We start from the raw sequence: 21,258 nt of genomic DNA, 5'->3' as shown, positions 1-21,258 counted from the left end.
ATACTACGACTGATAGCCATCATCGTCAAGACAGTTCAATAGGACTGAGCATGTCTGCCCAGGTGCCTCTGATCGAACCGCAATATGACGACGATGGATACCAGTCGTAATATACCATCTACTGCCAAAAGGCAAAAGGCAAGGGGCTGGTGCAATGCAGCCCTACGGCTGCCAGCCCCACGGCTACCAGTCATGCTGCACCGTCTACTGCCAAAAGGCAGTTAGCTGCTGCTGCTGTGTAGCAATGCAGTACCACGTCTGCCGGCACCCAGATGACATATGGTGACGGTGAGCTGAGCTGAGCAGGCTCCATGCTTGCCGTGGTATGTTGTCTGCACAGGTAACCCAGGTAAAAAGGCGCGAATCTATTGTCTGCCGTTGCTCTGACAGAGGGGGAGGGGCCTGATGACATGTACCCAGAACCCCCCGCGACACTGTTTTGCATCATTCAGGCATTGGGATCTCAACCCATAATTCCAATGGGCGGCGGAGACTGCGGGAACTGTGGGATAGCTACCCGTAGTGCAATGCTCCGGAAGTCGACGCTAGCCTCGGTACTGTGGACGCGGTCCGCCGACTAGAGCACTTAGAGCATTTTATGTGGGGACACACACAATCGGCTGTATACAACCGATTTCTATAAAACCGGCTTCTATAAATTTGACCTAATTTCGTAGTGTAGACATACCCTACCTAAGTGTTGTTTCCACCTACTCCTATATTAGGGGGTTCTGTCAAGTATACATTGGAGAATCTTAGAAGTAACTTAGAAATGTTGTGACCCTTTACTGCCTTACTCAGTTGTATGATGCATTTGCAGTTATTATTCAGCCCCCAGCTATGGAGTCATACTACTGCAGTAGCTGTTCTGTTCTGAGAGAGGCAATATATTTACCTAGGTGCAATCTCTGGAACACAAATTAATCCCTGTCCCTTTCCCTAGAATGGTTGCCTTTCTATGCCATGTTTATTTACAAAATAACCAAAACTAATCCCATCCCAGAGATATAGTTATTTCTTCAATTCTCATTCGACTCTCCTAGCAACTCAAATGATCCTTTGCCTCCGTGTGTACATTCACCTACTTACTTTCCTCTATAGACGATCTCTCTCATTATTCCCACACAGTGTTTCTATAGCCTACTGAATCTAGTCCAAGAAACCATGTAAATATTCCTTGTCCTAGCCAGAAGTGTGATGCTCTCATCTCTGATTAATATTATTTTCCATTCATCATCTTGGCCTGGACTGTCTTTCTAGGTCAAGGATCCTTGTTGTCAATAGAAGCCTTGTTTATATACAAAATGATTCCTAGACAAGAAAGACAATCTTGCTGGGGTGGCAAGTTATAAAAGTAAGATCTTTTCAACATTAGGAGCATACTACCTTTATTCTAATCAATATCAAATATGACTTCTCAGCAGAATGTAACCAATCAGACACACCAGACTACCATGAGGTGATGCTAGTGGGTAGGAGAAATCATTGTGAAGAATTAGCCAATACCATAATCTGTACCTCAGTAGAGAGCATTTGTCAAAATAGTACTGTGATGCTCTGTACCTCCGGGCACCCAGCACCCCCATGTTCATCCTTGTAAAATGATTGTGTGGTATACAATGCAAAGTTTGTCATGCCGGGTGTCTTCAGAAGGCTCATGATGCACTGAGCATTGTTGTTATAGTAATCACGGTTATAGTAATGTTATAGGTTGTAATTTCATGTATATAGTTATGAGGCTGAGAATGTGTCCTCATGCCTTAAGCAAGCTCAGGCAAAAACTCTCCAAGAGCAGAGGGGCAGTTCACACCTCTTCAGTGCATGTATGGGACAAACCCAGCCCAGCCTCACAGGAACAAAGGACACTGGTCTAGGCTACAACAAAGGATCTGTTGGACTCTCGAGTGAGTCACCCCCGTTCCTTTGGTCAGTTTGGGACTGCAATGAGGTAATGCTCACCTGACTCTGAAGGGTGGGGGGAAGCCAAGAGGGAAGAAAGAACATGATAAAAAGGAGCAACATTTGCCAGGCTCTTCCTCTCTCTTCCACCTCCATCTAAAGATATCCCCACCAAGCAACTGAAGCGCTGATCAAAGGGGAAAGCCTGGCTGAAGGGCAACCAGCCAGCCTGTGGTAAGAAGCATCTAAGTTTGTAAGGGTATTGAAAGTGTTAAGATCAGCTTAGAATGCATTTTGCTTTTATTTCATTTGACCAAATCCGACTTGTTATGCTTTGACTTATTCTCACTTAAAATCTATCTTTGCAGTTAATAAAATTGTTTGTTTATTCTACCTGAAGCAGTGTGTTTGGTTTGAAGTGTGTCAGAGACTCCTCTTGGGATAACAAGCCTGGTACATATCAATTTCTTTGTTAAATTGATGAACTCATATAAGCTTGCAGTGTCAGCGGGCATTACTGGACACTGCAAGATGGAGGTTCCTAGGGTTGGGTCTGGGACCGGAGATATTGGCTAGTGTCATTCAGTTGCAAGTAGCTGGGAGCAGCTTACATGCCAGAGGCTGTGCGTGAACAGACCAGGAGTGGGGGTTCTCACAGGGTAAGGCTGGCTCCCAGAGTCAAGGATTGGAGTGACCTAGCCGATCATCGGTCCAGATAACACCAGAGGGGAACGTCACAAGTACTCAGTGAAAGAGTTGTCCTGGAATCCTCAATGATCCTGGATACCCAAAAAGTAGAAGCAGAATAACATGCATACTCTCATCTTCAGTTGAGCAAGAGGCTATATACTGTCTGAGACTCTCACACATTTTTGCAGTGCTGATTAGTGTCTGTAGTTTTGTTTCCAAATATAGCATTTGACACTAACGAACTCAAGCTGATGCTTGATACAGTAGCTCATCTTCTGGCCAGCATAGACCAACAAGAGTCCATCCCTCGAGTCATTCAGCTTCCTATTGAACCTCAGATCAAGTTTGACATCCTGGTATTAAGATGGGCCCATTTCATAAGTGCTTTGCCAATGGGCCCATACAATCTGAAACAGCTGCAATCCTTATGAACAATGAAATGGGCAATGCTATGGCCAATACTACTGGGAGATACAGAGAAACCCTTCTTGACCATTGCCCAGTGGCTGTGAAACTGCCTTCCATTCAGGGCTGGCTCCAGCATTTCTGCCGCCCCAAGCAAAAAAAAAAAAAAAAAAAGCCGCGATCACAATCGCGACCGGCGGCGGCAATTGGGGGGGGGGAAGCCGCGATCGGCGGCGGCAGTTCGGCAGCAGGTCCTTCGCTCCTAGAGGGAGTGAGGGACCTTCTGCCCCCGAATTGCCGCACATGCCGCCCCTCTCCCTTGGCCGCCCCAAGCACCTGCTTGTTAAGCTGGTGCCTGGAGCTGGCCCTGCTTCCATTCAAGCTAATAATGACCACAATCCTTACTGCCTAGTTCTCCAGTTGTCCATAGAATTTTTTTAGAAATACAAAATATATAAAAATGGGGAACAAAATGAGTAAACAAAATGCATCTCTGGCCTTCTTTATTAGTTAAAGGGAAGCAAAAAAGGAGGTGCAAAATCATTTAGTCTTTCTTTGCTGAGCACCTTTAACATTTCAGCCTTTTTCTACCATATACGATGATATAAGGAAAATGAGGGAACTGCCTGATACATGTGTGAACAGCAGTGTGGTGGTTGCCAAGGAAGCTAAATTAAGATTGGTACATCCACAAAAACAATAGCATCTACAGGAATTCTTCAGTTCTTCTCACTGTTATGTGAGGAAAATCTTTACAAAAAATAACAGAGGGTCCTGTGGCACCTTTAAGACTAACAGAAGTATTGGGAGCATAAGCTTTCGTGGGTAAGAACCTCACTTTTTCAGATGCAAGTCTGAAGTGAGGTTCTTACCCACGAAAGCTTATGCTCCCAATACTTCTGTTAGTCTTAAAGGTGCCACAGGACCCTCTGTTGCTTTTTACAGATTCAGACTAACACGGCTACCCCTCTGATACTTTACAAAAAATGTTGATGCTCAGTTTAAACCAACCAAGGAAAAGTAACATTGGGAATCCCCTTTCACCCATCCCACTTTTCTCAAAGTTGTCCACTGTGGAAACCCTGCAATGTATGGCTTTAATTACAGAACGGATCACAGAAACATACTTTCCCCTATATCGAATGATGGTCAATGGACAGACCATTTGCAGGGGTGAAGCATTTGCCATTTCTTGCGGGGTTTAGCCTGGCTTAGGAGTCTCACAGTCTCTAAATGCCTTTTTTTTTTATAATTTAAACTGAACTTTTAAATGGGACCTTGCTGTGGGGCTGTTTTATCTCGGGTGTCCTATCACCCTATGAAAATTAAACTTTTTTTTCATGTAATCAAATTCTATGGCTTCTTCTGGGAAGGTTTGACATCCAGATTGGCAGATTGGGATGGCCACGAGAAGAAATGTATTTTAATAGGCTCTGTTGACAATGTGAACATGTTTGAACTAGTACACTGAGCTGACTGGATCCCAGACAAACGTTGTTTTATTTCCTGTCAGTCATGACCTCTGTCACACACTTTCAACTGTTTATTTTTGGCGGGGTTTTACATAATTTGCAAGGGGGCGTTCGATGTAACTATTCATAAAAATATATATAGTTCGAAGAGCCTGCGGACATGCTAAGTCATGTGAAGCAGCAAACATGTCCATCTGAGCGCTTTAGTAGAACTGGGTAGATTTGAATATCTCTGCAGATTTAGAAGCAAACGCTGCAGCTTAGCTGCGGGCGGGGGGATCCTCAATGCTGTTAGATTTTGAATTGAAGAAAAAAATCCCCCCACTTTCTCCTCTCGCTCTTTCCTATAACAGTGCTAAATCGGCGGGATTTTAAGGGCTCTCCCCTTCTTCCTTCATCTCTTCACTTTTGCACCCTCCCCTTATGGACAATTGCTTCTCCCACTCCCACCCAGGGAGAGGAAACCTCCCCGGAGCCCATCCATTCCCCCCTTCACTGCCTGCTTGTGCTCCCCTTCACTCCCCTCGCCCACCCCCTTTTGGTGCCCATCCTCCTCCCGCTCCCCGGGTTTTGCTCCTCTGCCCCCCTCCCCCTGCGTTCGCGCCCCTCGCGCTGTTTCTAAGCCCCCGCCACTGTCGCGCCTCGGGAGCCGATTCCAGGGGCAGGTGAGGGCAGCCGCGTGCGCATGCTCCGCTCAGCTCCCAGGCATGCTCAAAACCCGATGGGGCGGAGAATCTGACACGGCCGCCGGATCGCTGCTGCCCCAGCTCCTGGCCAGCACCATGCCGAGGACAGGCGCCTGCTTCCCCGTCGTGTGCCTGCTGCTCCATCTCCAGGTGGCAGGTAAGCCGCCACGCTGGGTGGTGTTACCCGGGCAGGCGCGGCAAATGCTGCCGAGCTACCCAGGGGACGGAGCTCTGAGGAGCATCCCCGTAATCTGAACGAGGGGAGACCTGCGTGTTCCAAACGAGCACCCGCTAATGGAGCTGATAAAGCACCTGTTGTTGCCGGACAATGGCAAAGGTCGGGGCTAAATGCGCCCACCCCACATGTATTGGCTCGACCGTGTAAGATCCTTGCTGCGGGTAACAGCGATGCTTGCGTTAGTCTAAACAGGGAGTTTCTCCTCCGCGTCCCCTTCCCCCCCCCCCCCCCGCATTAACATGGATGCAGCTTTGCACACACTAAAGCACGTGTGCGGGGGAGGAGGGCGCAATGGTTAATCTAACGCCTGCAATCATTAGCTGCGGCTTCTTCCCCCTTTGGGGCTGGGGAGGGTTCAAGTGGAAGCTCCACCGATGCCTTTGAGCGGGATGCAAAGGGCCGAACTAATGGCTCTGATCAGGTAGCTTGAGAGATTCCGCTGCCTCTTTGGCCATTTCTCTTGTCCATGAAGTGCCCTCCGCCAATCGAGCAGCGCAGGTTTGGGAGCGAGGGAGGGGGCGGGAGTGTTTCAGCACCGTGTGTGTCTTTCAGCACCATGGTCAGCAACCACCGGAATAAACACAACGGCAAAGCTGGAGCGTTGTTAAGAGGCCAAATGTCACTGAGGTGGATTCGGTCGCAGTAGTAGTAGGTAGCCTCAAAAGTGTTGCTAATAATTAAAAATAAAAGCACAGTTAAATGGCATCGCGTGCAAGCCCTCAGCTGTTGCCACTTCAGGTACTCTAACGCGTACAGATACTACCTATTATTCTCGGTCACTATTGCTCTGGGATTTGGAGCACTAGCCACATAGGTTTCTAAATATTTTGGAATGATGGAAGTTTTTAAAAAAACATTTAGCCTCTTTTAAATTTGACACCTGAATTCAAACGTGGAAACAGGATTTTAAACAGCAAAATTTCAGCTGCGACAGCAGTCATTTGTGCAGTAGTCCTGTAGCTACGTTAGTAAATCCTCTCACTGCTTAGCTAGCAAAATGTGGGCATCATTCAGAAATGTGGTTAACGAAAAACTATATTACACAGAGCTTTTCAGTTCAAGCATCAGTTTCACTTTGATAATCATTTGCTGTATTTGTTCAGTAAAAGAAGGATATGGCTTAATTGGTGCAAAAACTGCCCTTTCTCCTGAGTCCTTTTCCCCACTTCCAATCATGTTAACTTAAATTCTCACTCCTTTTAGAAGGAAAGTAAATTGGTGCTGAAGATATAATTAAATGTAGTTTGTAATTAATATAACTGAAGTGTTTCTGTGTTTGCAGAATACTGCGGTATCTCTACTTCTGACATAGAAAATGGCTGTTGCACCCAGCTTATAACTTAACATAAGTCCATTACGACCTCCCTTTGTATATATAGAGAAAAGTATAACAAAATACAATGGCTGAAAGTTGAAGCTAGACAAATTCTGTCTGCAAATAAGGCATACATTTTTAACAGTGAGAGTCATTAACCATTGGGACAATTTACCAAGGGTTGTGATGGTTTCTCAATCATTGACAATTTTTAAATCAGTTGGATGCTTTTTCTAAAAGATCTGTTCTAGGAATTATTTTGGGGAAGTTCTATGGCCTGTGTCATACAGGTCAGACTAGATGATCACAATGGTCCCTTCTGGCCTGGCAATCTATGAATGACTCTATGAATATGTGAGTACACATACAGTCTTTTGCTGCCACAAACCATCTTTTTGGAGAGCATTTCAGTATTCCATTAACTTGAACTGTTTTATTATGGGAAGGTTTTAGAGGTAACTTGAAAGGTTTTAGAAGCATATCAGGGTTCAGTAATACTACTAGAAATGTAACATGGTAATAAATAATTCATGGTTATCAGGTTATGATAATAGTTGTATACATTATTTAATACACTAGATAAATGGGCATGGCATCATCTTGTTTAATCTAGTCACAAGAAATTGTTACCTTCAATTATTAGTACTTTACCCTTATGGTAAATCTATCTTTGACAAGATTTCAACCATGTCTTATTCTTTTGTATTTATGATTGCTTAGGAGAGTCATGTATTGCTATTTTACACAACGTGTGTGACAGAGATTACAGACTAAAGGATAAGAAGCATTTTGAAATCCATTTTATGAAAATCCTTAAGCTGCTTTTAGGTTGTCCTTTTACAAAAACATATATTAAAATGATCATCTGTATAAAATTAGGGTACAACCTTTATTTGGCATAACATGCCTTCTAAATCTTCATTTATCCACTATTAATTCTAAATTGCACAGACTGCCTTGCTTAGTCTTTTCATCATACTAATGGAAACTGGTTTAACTAAAATGTACAATTGCCTTGGTAAGTTTAACTTGTTTTATTAAGTTAATTGGAAAGTTTGTATATGAAAGTTAGCCTGTAATCTGAAAATCTTCAATAATCACAAAAAATGGAGAAAACAACACAGACCCCATATGCTACTATCTTGTTTCCCATGCAATTCTGGTGAATAATCACTTTAGAAAAATTAGCATTAAAATCTTAAAAGAGACATATTCAGTCTTATAATGTGCACAGCTCTCATCAAAGATGAGAGTTGTGCCTGCTCTAGCCAGGGCTGCATGGAGTTTTCTGTTAGTATTCTTGTGTCATTCAAGACACTACACTATTGAGCTTCCTGACTTTTACTATCATAGTAAACTTAACCTTAAGCAATTTAGAGCTCTCTTACTTTCACTTGAAGTGAAAGATGAATTAGTCATTTGGCTCATTCTGGAGCTTTCTATGGAGCACAGTGTACAGTTGTGAATTATGAATGGTGATTTTGTGATAAGGGTTCATCTGGTAATATAAAATGTATTTCACTTACTATTACTGATTGGTCATAAGTTATATGTTTTTCGTATTTTGTTTTGATCTGTGGTGGAAACTACTTGGCTTTTCATATATGGATTTGTTCCAAAGTTCAAAATACATGAAGCCAACTTCTATGTAGGAGGATGCTAAGATATCAATTGGCAGATACACTAACAATATCTTCCGTAATATCGGTTGATGTTAATAGGTTTTAGAAAAAAATACGATTTTGTATTTAATTGAGATATTACTACAACAAGGTGGTATTGATTCTGTAATGTATTTAATGCAATTCTTTGTAACTGAAAGGTATTATACTGCATATTGGAGAAATGGGTTTGCCATGGAAAGGTTGTTCCATTACCATTGTGCTCCAATATCAGGATATGTATTTGCAAAGAAGCTGAAATTTTTTCACCATAAAAGAATCTCAAATTTCTACATTTGTTTTTTTTAAAAGATCAATTGAATTCAGTTTAGATGCTGTTGTCAATAAAACATTACAGCTGTGTAGAAAGCAAATTAAATCTAGTCATGCTCTCAGGTACATCTCTGCAATTTCCACTGAAGTCAATGTAGAACTAGGCCCTTTATTGTCCCAGTGCTGCATTGGGCAATGTGCAAGAGCAGAAATCTGCTTGCACAGAGCTGTCAGAGCTGGAGTAAGGCCTACATTTGTACTAACTGATTACAAATCACTATGAACCTTTAGCTGCTATTCTGCTTTGAAGAAAACTGCAAGATAAAGTAATGGCATACGTTATTTGCTAGTAGGTATGATATAGTGCACGTTTTTGCAACAAAAAGTTAGTATCTCTCAAGACTACCAGAAACCATTGTTATTTTGGTGAAAGAATGGTAGGTGGCAGTGAGAACACATAGTGATGCACCAAAATAAGCTTATAATTAGAACTAGTGAACAGTACTTCTGGACCAATTTTTATAGTGGGGGTGCTGAACGCCATTGAATCAAACTGTAAACCCTAAATATGATGTAAACCACTTCAAGTCAGGGGGTGAGATAGCACCCCCAGCAGCCCTAGTTCCAGCATCTATGCTAGTGAACCATTGGTGTTATCTAGGTTACTGAACTAATTAACTATTTAATGTCATTGTCTTTTCATGAATTCCATGAACAGGCTTAAAATATAAAAACAAAGAATAAAATATACAGTCACTGTAACCATCTAGACTGGAATAAAACCTACCCAAATAATAACCTCCATATCAACCATCCATATGTCTTTTATAAAAATCTTCAGAGAGAAAGTTATTTTTGCAGAAAGTCCTAAAGGTTAACAAATTCTGGTGCTGGAGGCCCAAGGAGTTAAACAACTGTACTCAAGAGTTGGTAGGATTGTTATCATTAAGACCTGGTTTCTTGAGCAAGGGCCTTACAGCAACTTTCTTCATGGCCCCTGTTATTATTCCCTCCCGTGACGGAACACATTGATAATCTCAAACATGGGACCAGTACTTCAACAACCAGGAAAGACAAAGGTCCTACTCTCAGTCTTTTGCCAAAAGAGATCCCAGCACCTCCAAAAGCTCATCTGAAACTCTAGTAGAGAAGACTGGCATGTATCCTCTTGAGATACTGCTCAGTCCTGATCCGAACAGTTGTAACTGCAAAGTAACAGGAAAATCTCTCACAGTAGAATTTTGCAGGTGTGGAGAAACTTAAAGGAAGTGTGCTAGATTGTGTGCAATGCATATGAAAATAGACTTGGAGTGAGCATCTACTCCTCCCTGCTAGTTTGTAATGGAAAGTGTCTTTCAAAATGGAAGTTTGTGTGCAGCATATCCAGTCAAAAATATTGAGGTGTATTCTCCTTTGGAATGCCTTTATAACGCCACGTGTCATATTGAGAACACATAATGTTTAATGTTAAATTTGGAAAACCAGTTCCTGCAAACTGTCCATACTTCAATACTAACCATGTCTCCTGCAAAGGAATGTGTGTATCATGTTGAGCTGGTGGGACTGCAAATACACCAGAGACAACATGGGGACCTTCCACTGGTGCAAATCACTGTAGTTCCAGTGGGAGTTGTGGCCAATAGATTTTTTTGAGATTCACGTTAGAACTTTCAAATTAAAATCTCTGATAAATTAGAATGTTCTTTTCAAGATGAAATGAGTAAATGTTATAACTCACTCTCTCAAGTCTGGGAACATGATTTGAGGAAGGAAATTGGAATGTAAAAACGGTAATTATAGGCTTACTCTAGATATAAGATCAGAGCCAGCCAATTTAAGAATTCACTGAAAACCAGATTGTGAGCAGATTTGTGTGGGTGTGCTGGGATAGAAGGACATGCAAGAAGCCTTCCCCCATCCCTCTACATCATGCTTTCACTTGCTAGGCTTTAAAAGCCCTTTCTACAGTAACAGTCCCATGCTTAGGGGGAAATAGAGACTCTGCACTCAGGGAGCACGATATTAAAACCAGGGATGGGGAAGAGGTGGTGACATGGAGTAGGTCTGGTGCATAGAAGTGGGGAGCAATCTGTGCCAGCCTAATGGTTGGGGAAAGGGGCTTAGCCCTGATGTGCACAGAGAAGCCCCCAGAAAGATTGTGCCTCAGACATGCCCAGTGTCCCATTGTTGCTTCTGGGCAGGGTTGCCCACATTGACTTCCTGTCAGGGTCATGGCATAAATGCCACAATCTAGCGCTGAGTATACTTGTCACTCACAAAACTGATGGTTGCTGGAAGTATTGTGGCATCAAAGACAATCATGCTTAAATGCTGTGGCAATGGGCCAAAGTCCATCTTTTTTTAAAGGAAGTTTATACTGTGGACCAATGTAGCTGTCCTGTCGGGTTTCCAATACAGCTCTGAATCAAATACTTGGTAAGGCCAGCCAGTTATGTATCCTAAGAACTCATGAAAAGCACTGATTTCTCAGAGCCACATTAGCTGCACCAGTACTCCATAGGCTCAAATTCTGCTTTCCATTACAGCAAATACTGATTTCACTGGAGTTACTATGGATTTACCTCTTTGTAACACAGAACAGAATTTGATTCAGTCTTCACTTGGAAAACTACAATAATGTCAAATAAATACATGTGGCACCTTCTGAAAAACAGGCAAATATGAGACAATATCAATACATCAATACTATGTGTCTGAATATGTCAGAATACTAAGTGCTTTAGGGACCAGTGCTTCATCTCTTAACTCACATGAGTAGACCTACTGAAATCAATGGGCCATAGTAACAGTTTCCATTTTCAATATATCAGGCAACACACCCATAATGTAGAAGATGATGAGATGCAAAGCCTCACTTTCAAAATACTACTGGTGCACTTAATCATATATTGGGTGCATTCTTACTACTTTGTGTTCTGCTTTGTTGTGCATTTGTTTGATGTTTAATTACAACCTCTATACCTTGGAAAATGTTATGTGTAGTGAAATATTTTTCAGATGAAGTTGTTTTTTGCCAGTCCTGGAGTTTCTTACACACTGCCTCATCCACAGACTAGTAAAGCAACATCCAGATTTTTTTTTCTCTTAAATTCAGTCTAATTAACTTAAGAAAATATCTTTTGCAAAGCATGTTCTATTCATTTGATTAACCACAAATCTGTACATTTGTGTCATTGTTTTAAAAATCTGTCTGGATTTATTGGTAATAATTCTTGATTTTAGCTGCTAGAGATAAACATTAGTGTGTGTACAGCTAGAGCTACGTAACCTACATTAATGAGATTTAGTCTGACTTGATTGACATGCTGTTTTGCTGCCATTTAAGGCATACTGTTAAGTAGACATTACAAATGTGAGGCATTTTGTCTCGAGACAGATTTTGTTTTCATCTGGTCTTTCATGATTATATAAAGCATTTTTCTACCAGAAATGTTGAGTACTCTTGATATGTTAAAATGTTTTTGTGTAGAACAAATGAAACATGGAGAGATGAATCTGGTATTTGTATTTAGAACTCACGTTCCTTGTAGTTGTTGTTGTTTTTCTTAACCTTTAAAATATCAGTGATTTGCTTGGTTTTCTGAGAGGAAAGAGTAATCCAGAGGCAAAATGCTTCTTGAGTAATTGATTAATATATGGGGCTATGCCTTGTGAGGCATGGCTGCACATGGAGAAAGAAGGCCAGGATAAGAAAAGAATGGAAGACATGTTGTGATCGGCGCAATCTATATGAGGGCTTGAAGGACTGATCGATCAAGGTGACCAAGGTGATATGTGGCTACTACCTAGGTCTGAAAATGCAAATTGTTTTGATTCTTGAAGTACCAGTGGTAGTGCAAGTTTCCTCAATATGCCTCAACCTTGACCTGAAAGGACCCCCTCTCAGGGTGAGAGTGTAGTGCAGGGGTCGGCAACCTTTCAGAAGTGGTGTGCCGAGTCTTCATTTATCCACTCTAATTTAAGGTTTTGCGTGCCAGTAATACATTTTAATATTTTTAGAAGGTCTCTTTCTATAAGTCTATAATATATAACTAAACTATTGTTGTATGTAAAGTAAATAAGGTTTTTAAAATGTTTAAGAAGCTTTATTTAAAATTAAATTAAAATGCAGAACCCCCCAGACCGGTGGCCAGGACCCGGGCAGCGTGAATGCCACTGAAAATCAGCTCGTGTGCCGCCTTCGGCATGTGTGCCATAGGTTGCCTACCTCTGGTGTAGTGCAATCTCCTTCACCTATTCAGCTCTTGGCCTTTCTCTAGCAATTACCAGCAAAGCTATCAATGACAAATGTAGCATTAGATATTTGTAATTTGGACTCCTGGGAACTGGACCAAGACTAATAAACTCATATCACAATATAAATATTTTAAAAGAGACTTGAAGGTAATATTTCCCCCACTATAGGCCAGACTCTCCACCTTATGGAGGTACACATCGGTGCAAGGTGTAAGGACTGGTCAGAATTGCATTCCCCATTCTCAGTGGAATGCAGGAATTGTTTTGTCCAAAGGGAGCAGGGAGGAAGCAGGCTATTGCCTCAGCCCATTTACGCTTATAGGAACAGAACAATGATCATATGAGAGCAGACCAAAGTCCATCTAGTTCTATAACCCAGTGGTTCCCAAACTTTTTACTAAAGTGAACCACCAACTTCATTTAGTCTGTTGGGGTTTTTTTTGCGACCGACTCTTACATCTATGCACCCTCACCACAACCCTAATCTTAGCCTTGTGTGGAGGGGACTCTCCCTGGAGTATAGGGGTGTTTGGAGAGTGAGCCCACCCCACAATTGCCATGCAGGGGCAGCTCCTGTCCTTCAGGGATGGGGCTTGCTCTTAGCTCTGGACATTGCAACTTGGCCTATCTGATTGCAATGCCAGTCAGGTTTGGCCAGGCCACTCCTCCATCATGACGAAGGGACGGTCAGGCCAAATTTGAGCGAGTGGCATTGCGACCCATGCATCAGGTCACAACATCCTGAATGGGGAACCAGGACCAGCCCTGCAGGAAAAGAGCCACCTGTGTGGGATGACTGCAGGGTGGGCTTGCTCTCCGGAGCCTCAACTGCGCATTGGATTAGAAGTGTATTTTGTCTAGCGCCTCGCGACCCATCTAAAATCTTCCTGCAATGCACTCCTGGGTTGAGATACACCATTTGGGAAATACTGCAGTAACCTGGTACTGACAGTGACAAGCACCCGCTGCTTCAGAGAAAGGTGCAAGAAGCCTTGCAGTAGGCAGTTAAAGAATAACCTGCCCTTGGAGGGTGAAGGTGGGACCAGTGCAGTGGGAAGAATAGGCCTATATGCACTAAAAGGTTGTAATAGCAGACATGCTCTCTGTGTGTGCTGGAGGAGTTCAGCTTGGCATTCTACCTCCTGGATGCTTTGCAGTGCTCCTCAAGGGGCAGTGCAGCTCCATGCTCCCCTTTACTTTGGGCTGCACCTAAGTAGCATGATCAAATCGGTCATACTTTCTTCCCTTAAGTATTGCTAAAAGCAGAGAGAGATCACTAAGAGATCATTTTTAATTTCTCTGTTTTTTTTTATTATTAATAATAATATTTATAATGCCATAGTACCTAGGAGCCTTAGTCATGGACATGAACCCCATTGTGCTAGGTGCCGTACAAACATAGAACAAAAAAGATTATTTGTGCCCCCAAAGAGCTCATGATCTAAGTAATAAGGCAATTTTCATATTTCCCAAACAAATTTTTCATGGAATTTCACTGTACCTAACTTCTGACTACATCACAGGAAGTATGGGCTCAATACTGCAATCTGGTACGAGTAAGAACTGCTCAATGGGAAGAAAAGGGTGCTGAATCAGTCCCAAACCATATTTGATGTCACTGTAGGCTTACACTAACAATAATCAAAGAAGCATTGTTAGGGAGTCTGGTTGGCAGAGAAGGAAGGGGGGGGCTGAAAGGAAGGGGGAACAGTTTGTTTGGTCTTGGTCATACTCTTCCAGGAAGGATTCTCATGCTAGAAGATACAGACTGCTTCTGAAAAATATACCTCTGCTTGTGGAGCGTTAGCACAGGAGAAAAACCTTGCCCTGGCTGAGCACACCTGAATCTGCAGAAATTACTTTTTCAGCATTCTGAACAGAAGCAATAGAGAAGTGGCCAATGAACATAAGAATATAAGAACTGCCATACTAGGTCAGATCATGGTCCATCTTGCCCAGTATCCTGTCTCTGACAGTGACACATACCAGAGCTTCAGGGGGAGTGTACAGAACAGGGTTTTTAATGGAGTGATTCATCCCTGATTTCCACTCCTTATATTTCTGGAAGTCAGAGGTTTAGGGTCACCCCAAGCATGTGGTTGCATCCCTGACCATTTTGGCCGATAGCCATTGATGGACCTATACTGCATGAACTTATCCAATTCTTTTTTGAACACATTTATACTTTTGGCCTTCACAAACACACACCCACAACAATAAATCCATAGGTTAGTTGTTCATTGTGTGAAAAAGTACTTCCTCTTGTTTGTATTAAACCAGCTCCTATTAATATCATCGGGTGGCCCCCTGGTTTTTATATTGTGGGAAAGGGTAAATAACACTTCTCTATTAACTTTTTACACACCGTTCATGATTTTATAAACCTCTATCATTTCCCCATTTAGTCATCTCTTTTCTAAGCTGACCAGCCCTAATCTTTTTTGACTTTTTCTTTCTCTACATTGCTGTTTCCTGCAAGAATACCTTGTCTCTACAACTGTGTTTTCTGCTCCTTCAGTAGTTATAATGAGACACAATAAGCCACTAATGATGTTACCAAAATGTGTACTTTCTGTGGGACATTGAGGTCAGTGGAAGTTAAGGGCCACATTCTGCCATTTGTATTCAAGTTGAGTAGTACCTTACTCCATAAATAAGCCCATTAATGGGCCCTGAAATGACAACTTCAGAAATCACTAGTCTGGGGTACAAATTGGCCAGGATTCCTAAAAAAAATGGGATGATTTCATCTTTGGAGAGAAGGCAATTGGGAAAAATTGACTTGGGCCAGATACTCCAGTCCACTGTTCTAGCTTCTGTCACGGCTGGTTAGCCAAAGGTCAGGGAGCTGCAATTGGCTCCCTGTGGATGTAGTTCAGATGTAGTGAAAAATCAGGGCCTTTATTCAAGCCCTTCAGAAAATGGGCTTTTTTATCCCTGTGGATAATTTTGATGTTTCATCAAAAAATCCCAAAACCAAAATATTATCTCTGAAAACTGAACTTTTTGATTCACAAATGCTACCATGGTGCATCATGGGAGTTGTAGTTTGGGAGGCTCATTTTCCTCTGTAGGCTGGGATCCCTGGTTGGACCACATCTCTCATGATGCACTGCAGTCTCCCCATATGGTAGTTGCATCCTGGGAGTCCCTGGCAATTGTGCATGATGGGAGAAGTAATCCTGCTGAGAAGCCTGGCCTATAGAGGAGAGTGTGAACATGAAGACACTGAACTATAACTCCCATGAGACACCACAGCTGATATCCAAATCTAAATATTTCTGCTTTGAGGCACTTGGTTTCTGATGAAAAATTGAAATTTTCTGCAGAAAGCAGACACTTTTATGAAACATTTCATTTAGTTAAAAACCCAGTTTTCTGTCATAACAGTTTCAATGGAAAAATTTTGACCAGCTCTATCTTTTTCTCCTCTCTCTCTCTCTCAAGCCAGTTACTCTTGGGGGAATTCTGTGCCATTGCACAATGCAGAATTTTGCAGAAATTAATGTTGGGCATGCAGAATTTCCTCCGCCACCCAGAAATGGGCTGCAGAGATGTTGGCCACCACTAAGGGCTGCTGGACCTCGCAGAGCCCAGCTCGTAAATAGAAGACAAGGCCGGGGGGAGGGAGCGGGTACTGGATGGGGAGGGAACCAGCAGCTGCAGTTCCCAGCATGCTCTGAAGGAAGGAAGCAGTGGTATGCAGGAAACTCCATGCAAGCCTGGGACCCAGCATCAGGCTGTTTCTCCCTCTGGATCCCTGGGCTCTAAAAGGTTAGTGTCTCTGAGTGTCTGGGCCAGGACGGGGCCCGCAGCTGGGTTCTGGGGGGTAGGGAGTGTGAGTGTGTCAGCTGAGGGGGACTCCACGGCTGGCTCTGTGAGGGAGGGGGTTTGGGTGTCTGCCCCCCCCTCCCCCGGGCTGGGCTTTGGGGGGAGAGGGGGCAGAGAAGCAGGAACTAGGTTGTCATAGGGGTTTCTTTAATTCTCTACTCCTAGGGGAATTTTTGTGTATGTCTGTATTTTTACAAAATATACTTGTTGACAGGTATTTTGAAATAATTTACCAAAATAATTGAAACTGGCATCATTATATAGTGTTATTTTGACAAATAACATTTGCAGAATTTTGCAGAATTTTAAAATATTGTATGCAAATTTTTAATTTATTTGGTGCAGAATTCCCCCAGGAGTAAGCAGGTGTAGGGCCTGATGTAGTCTCACTGAACAGAAAATCAATTAGAAAATCTCATGACTTTGGACACTGCCCACACTATCCATCCTTTCACTCAGCATTCTGATTTTGGCATTAGACTCCATGCAGAATCCAACACCGCAGCCACTGCCCCTTGATCAAGTGGTTGAGTTTAAGCCAGTAGATAAGTGGGAGGACATTTCCAGTGTGAGAGGCTGGAATCTAGTGATAGTGAATAGGGCTCCAGTCCAAAGCCTATTGACGTCAATGAGAGGACTCCTGTTGACTTCATTGGACTTTAAATCAGGATCCAGGTGAGTGTCTAGTGCTGCAGAATGGGAGGCAGATGGTGTGGGGAAATGCTCAGGTTTGAGAGTACTGAGTTAGAGACTGGGAAGAGATGTGAAGATCAGAGACACACTATTTCTTAAGTAACAAGGTTCAGTTAATCTGTTTTCTGAAAATCACACACATTACTGGGAATAAAATTAAGAAATGCAACACATGTAATTTACCTGGAAAAATGCTTTAAATGTCCTTTGAATATACAGAATATATGTAAATCACCAGTCAAATTTCTCTGTTTTTTTTCCTTTGTGAAATTAATTTCTTCCTGTCCTCATTTCTCCCACTTCTGGCTTGCTAGTCAGAAAGTGGAAGACTCTGAAATAAACTAAGACACCCACAGCCATGGAAAAGCTGAGACTTCAAAAAGTGTACCTCAATTAAAATGTGTGATTTTTAACATGTCTGTGTGTGTATTTTACATAATGTTGTGGTATGGTATAAAGGTTATACCAGTATGAATTTTGGATGACTGCATTGTTCACAAGTGGTATGGTATATACATATGAGTGTCATATATGTTCCAGAAACAACAACTTAGGAATGTTTGAGAGAGCTACTTTACCATGATTCTAACTTCTCTTGGCTCAGAAAGAGAAACAATTAAAGCTAATTTTAAAATACTTCTGAAAATGACTGGGAATAGCTTTTCTAGACTCACAGATGTAAAACCTTTCAGAATCCATTATCTTGGGTCCTTTCAGGGCTAGAAGAGAGTGTGAGGTCCCATTGGGAATCTCCCTTTTCCAGTGGTAAAAAGCTCTGTTTTCCAGGCCTGGGGGATATAAGATAACAGACTTTAAAGTTTGACATTTTAAGTCTTAAAGCTGTTACTGATTCTGAACTGAATCTTGCCTTTCCTGAAAGCTGAGCAAGGTAAAATTTTTGGGGAGAGAAGGATAAAACATTTCCCAGATAGGTTGTTTTAAATAAAATGGCTGCTGTTTGAAGCTGCTCAGGGATTTGGAATGGTAAAATACATCCTGGGGAGAAGGATTAGTAAACAGGGGGCTGCTGACAGTCAAAAGTGCATGGCCCATTCATTTATCACATGGCTTTACAATTTATCATATGGTATCTCTGCTACATATGTAGTGATTGTGTGTCAATATGTGTATGTATATGTTATGTGGACAGATCCAGGTGCCAGCTCTGATTCCTGTGATGTGTGAACCTGTCTATTCAGGATTAGTCTCTCATGATTAGGATTTGGGTGGTCTGACTTAATGGTCCGAGCAGGAGTCAGGGGCTAGAGGTCAGGCTGGGTCAGGATGCCAGAACCTGGAAAAAGCCAAAGGGCAGACTGAGAGTCAGGTGCCAGGCTGGATCAAGAGGTCAGAGTCCAGGAGCAAGTGCAGGGGATGCAGTCCTAAACCAGGGGAAACCCAGTTGCACAGACAACTTCCTGTTCCTCTGCTTGGTTTAAAGAGAGGCAGAGAATCAATCCAGACTCCTGGAGTTCAGCCTGTCAGATCACAGGACTGGAGTCTTCTGCCACAGTTGAGCTTGAGTTCTGGCAACTGTTAACAGGGACTGAGTAGTGGATTATCACATACTGTATCCTAAGCACCTTCTGGACTGGGGTTCAAGACCCATGCTGTGGACATAGACTGAGCTTGTATACATATAAAAGCCATGAGATGGCAATGAGTTTAGTCACTCTTGCTTTGAATTGGAGTATTTAAAAAGAATTCAAAGGCGACAGGAACTGTTTTCTGTTGTGCATTTTCACATAATCCTGTTCCCCTACCTTTCCCTCTATTTACCAGAGGAGAAAATTCAATGTTGTGGGGGGAAACCACAAATTTCATGTGAATTACACAGCAGAACTGACTTGCATGATTTCCCTGTGCCCCTTTCAAGCCATGAAATGCAAACTTATATGGGAGTAAGTCATTACTCAATAATGCTGTTTACATTAAACCAGATTGTGGCTGGCCCATGTGCAGGTGTGCAAGGGTGTGGAAGTTGTAAGGCATTTCCATTCCCTCCCCGCATCTGTGTAGCTCCCTGCTTGTGTGCCCAGGATGCTAGGAACTACAAATGGGGAAGAGAGGTGTAGGGCCATGGTCTTGCACCCTGCACTGAACAGCAGAGGAGAGGGCATGCTGCAGTCTCCTAACAAGCGTATCAGTGTGCGTATACTGACTCTGTGCCAGAGAGCTGAGACATTGCCTCCTGGAACACATACCATAGTCAGTGATCGACACAACTGAACATTTTCGGTTTGCTTGTGAGAAAAGCTAAACTTTTCTCATGTTGCTAGCCAGCCCACCAGCTCTCTTGGCTGAGCAGGAGATATGGGTGGCTTTTTGCTGGTAGGGGCAGCAGTCTGGGTGCCACCAGTAGAACCAAACCCAAAATAGCTTAATGGAAGTTTAACAGAACCCAACATTCATCTGTCCAGTGGTGCACCCTGTATCTTACTTTTCTTTCTGTGCTCCAAATCCATCTGCCCACAAAAACAAGGGCTACTGCACCATACAATCCCAGCTTCTCTACTGAATGACAGCTCTCAAGGAGAAAGCCAAGCATTCAAGGTGCTAGGTTCTGTGGTGGGTTGGGGAATGATTTTTTTGTATATCTGTCTACTCAAAAGAATAATTTACATTTTATGTAGCATGTTTTGTACCTCAGGATCCCAAAGTGCTTTACAATTCTGTATTCCTAACTCAGGCACATTTCCCATTGGTTTCAGTCCATATATACTCCTGGGGGAATTCTGCGCCACTGCACAATGCAGAATTTTGCAGAAATTAATGTTGGGCGCACAGAATTTCCTTTCCCCCCCCCCAGAGAAATGAGCTGCAGAGATGTTGGCCACCACTACAGGCCACTGGACCCGGCAGAGCTCAGCTCACAAATAGAAGACAAGGCCAAGAGTGGGAGGGAACTGGATGGTTCCCAGCAGCTTCACTTTCCCGCACACCCTGAAGTAAGGAAACTCCATGCAAGCCCGGGACCCAGCATCAGGCTGTTTCTCCCTCTAGATCCCTGGGCTCTGGGAGGGTAGGGTCTGTGAGTATCTGGGTTGGGGGGCCTGCAGCTGGAGGGTAGGGATAGGGGGTGTGAGTGTCTGAGCTGGGGGGGGGGGCATGGCTGGGCTGTGGGGAGTAGGTGGTGTGAGTGTCTGGACCAGGGGAGGGGGCCCACAGCTGGCCTCTGGGGGAGCGGGGCTGTGGCTGGTCTCTGGGGAGGAGGGGGTGTGAGTGTCTGGCCCCCTGGCTGGGCTCTTGGGGGGAGGGAGCACAGAAGCAGGAACTGGGTTATCATAGGGGTTTCTTTAACTCTCTACTCCTAAGGGAATTTTTGTGTGTGTCTGTATTGTTACAGACAAACTTGCTGACATGTATTTTGAAATAAATTATTAAAATAATTGAAACTGGCATGATTATGTAGTGTTATTTTGATAAATTTTGCAGAATTTTGCAAAATTTAAAAATATAGTGTGCAGAATTTTTAATTTTTTTGGTGCAGAATTTTTAATATTTTGGTGCAGAATACCCCCTGGAGTACATATAATATTTCTGCATATACATGAATCGCTTAACCCACCATTGAAATTCACCCATCTCTAGGTAGCAGTAACAGTAGATGACCGATAGGATACTGTTCTTGATTTGCAGTCTGGGTTCATTGAAATTTCATGAAGAAATTAGGTCAACAGAATGTAATTACCTAAACTGGAATCTCTGAAGGGCACTGGGATTGACATCTTAACTCTTCTGAAAAGTGCCATGGGATCTTTAGCGACCTCCATCTTCTCACAAACACGATACAGGCAGGAAGAGCAGTGATGGTATGATTTCACATGATTCAAAACAA

General features: G+C 42.8%; 1 protein-coding gene across 1 annotated transcript in view; it reads left to right on the top strand.

Moving 5' to 3' along the window:
• Window positions 1–5,173: 5,173 nt before the first annotated feature.
• PTPRR (protein tyrosine phosphatase receptor type R) overlaps window positions 5,174–21,258 on the top strand; it is a 195,208-nt gene continuing 179,123 nt past the window's right edge. The window contains exon 1 of the mRNA XM_065408440.1: window positions 5,174–5,309. Within this exon, the coding sequence (XP_065264512.1) occupies window positions 5,174–5,309 (136 nt within the window). The remainder of the gene's footprint in view (window positions 5,310–21,258) is intronic.

This window comes from Emys orbicularis, chromosome 1 (genome assembly GCF_028017835.1).
Source record: "Emys orbicularis isolate rEmyOrb1 chromosome 1, rEmyOrb1.hap1, whole genome shotgun sequence".
NCBI lineage: Eukaryota > Metazoa > Chordata > Testudines > Emydidae > Emys > Emys orbicularis.
Note: the sequence above shows the minus strand (reverse complement) of the source record. Positions and strands in the feature narration are given on the sequence as shown.